Below are 683 nucleotides of genomic sequence, written 5' to 3' on the forward strand. Positions count from 1 at the left end.
AAATAAATAAAAAGTATTTCAAATTTATTTAAATGATAAAAATTACTCAATATTTCTGTAATCTCTATGTGTAATTTCAGATAATTATGTACAAAAGTAAGGCATTTATGATTGAATTTCCTTTGTTCTCTTATAGAAGCTTTGACAAAGAAGAAAACTATACTCAGTAGCAAACTATCATAATTAAGTACCTGCCTCCCTGTATGCTGCAGTGGTTGCTTTGGAACATTACCAAAGTTAAGACCACAAACTTAATGTAGACATTTTAGTTCATGGTTTATTAACTATATCTTTGTTGTAGAGGATTAAGTTGTTTTGGACAAGTTCTTGCACTGGTACTTAAATACTCTTGTCTAATTAAAGTATAGCAGTAGTCTGAGAGTTGGGGGAAAACCCTAAAGGTGGAATGTTCTGTATGTTCTTTCTGTAGGAAAAGTAATAGGAAAAAATGGCAAACTCATTCAGGAGATAGTGGACAAATCTGGCGTTGTAAGAGTGAGAATTGAGGCTGAAAATGATAAAAATATTCCACAAGAAGAGGTATGTTCTTAGCTAACATCATTTCTCTTTGTGTAAATTGCTGGTTGTATTCTACCCAGTGATAAAATAAATTCTTGCTTGTATCTTCATAGTGGTAAGATAAAATTTTGATTAATATGTATTTTCTGATGGATTCTGTCTTT

General features: G+C 30.9%; 1 protein-coding gene across 1 annotated transcript in view; it reads left to right on the forward strand.

The window, feature by feature from the left end:
- Positions 1-430: 430 nt before the first annotated feature.
- Positions 431-683, forward strand: part of LOC103800564 (fragile X mental retardation protein 1 homolog) — a gene marked incomplete at its 5' end in the record, with an annotated part of 12,145 nt that continues 11,892 nt past the window's right edge. The window contains one exon of the mRNA XM_009072944.1: positions 431-540. Coding sequence (XP_009071192.1) covers positions 431-540 — 110 coding nt within the window. The remainder of the gene's footprint in view (positions 541-683) is intronic.

The sequence above is a fragment of the Acanthisitta chloris genome, unplaced genomic scaffold (assembly GCF_000695815.1).
Source record: "Acanthisitta chloris isolate BGI_N310 unplaced genomic scaffold, ASM69581v1 scaffold4054, whole genome shotgun sequence".
Classification (NCBI taxonomy): Eukaryota; Metazoa; Chordata; class Aves; order Passeriformes; family Acanthisittidae; genus Acanthisitta; species Acanthisitta chloris.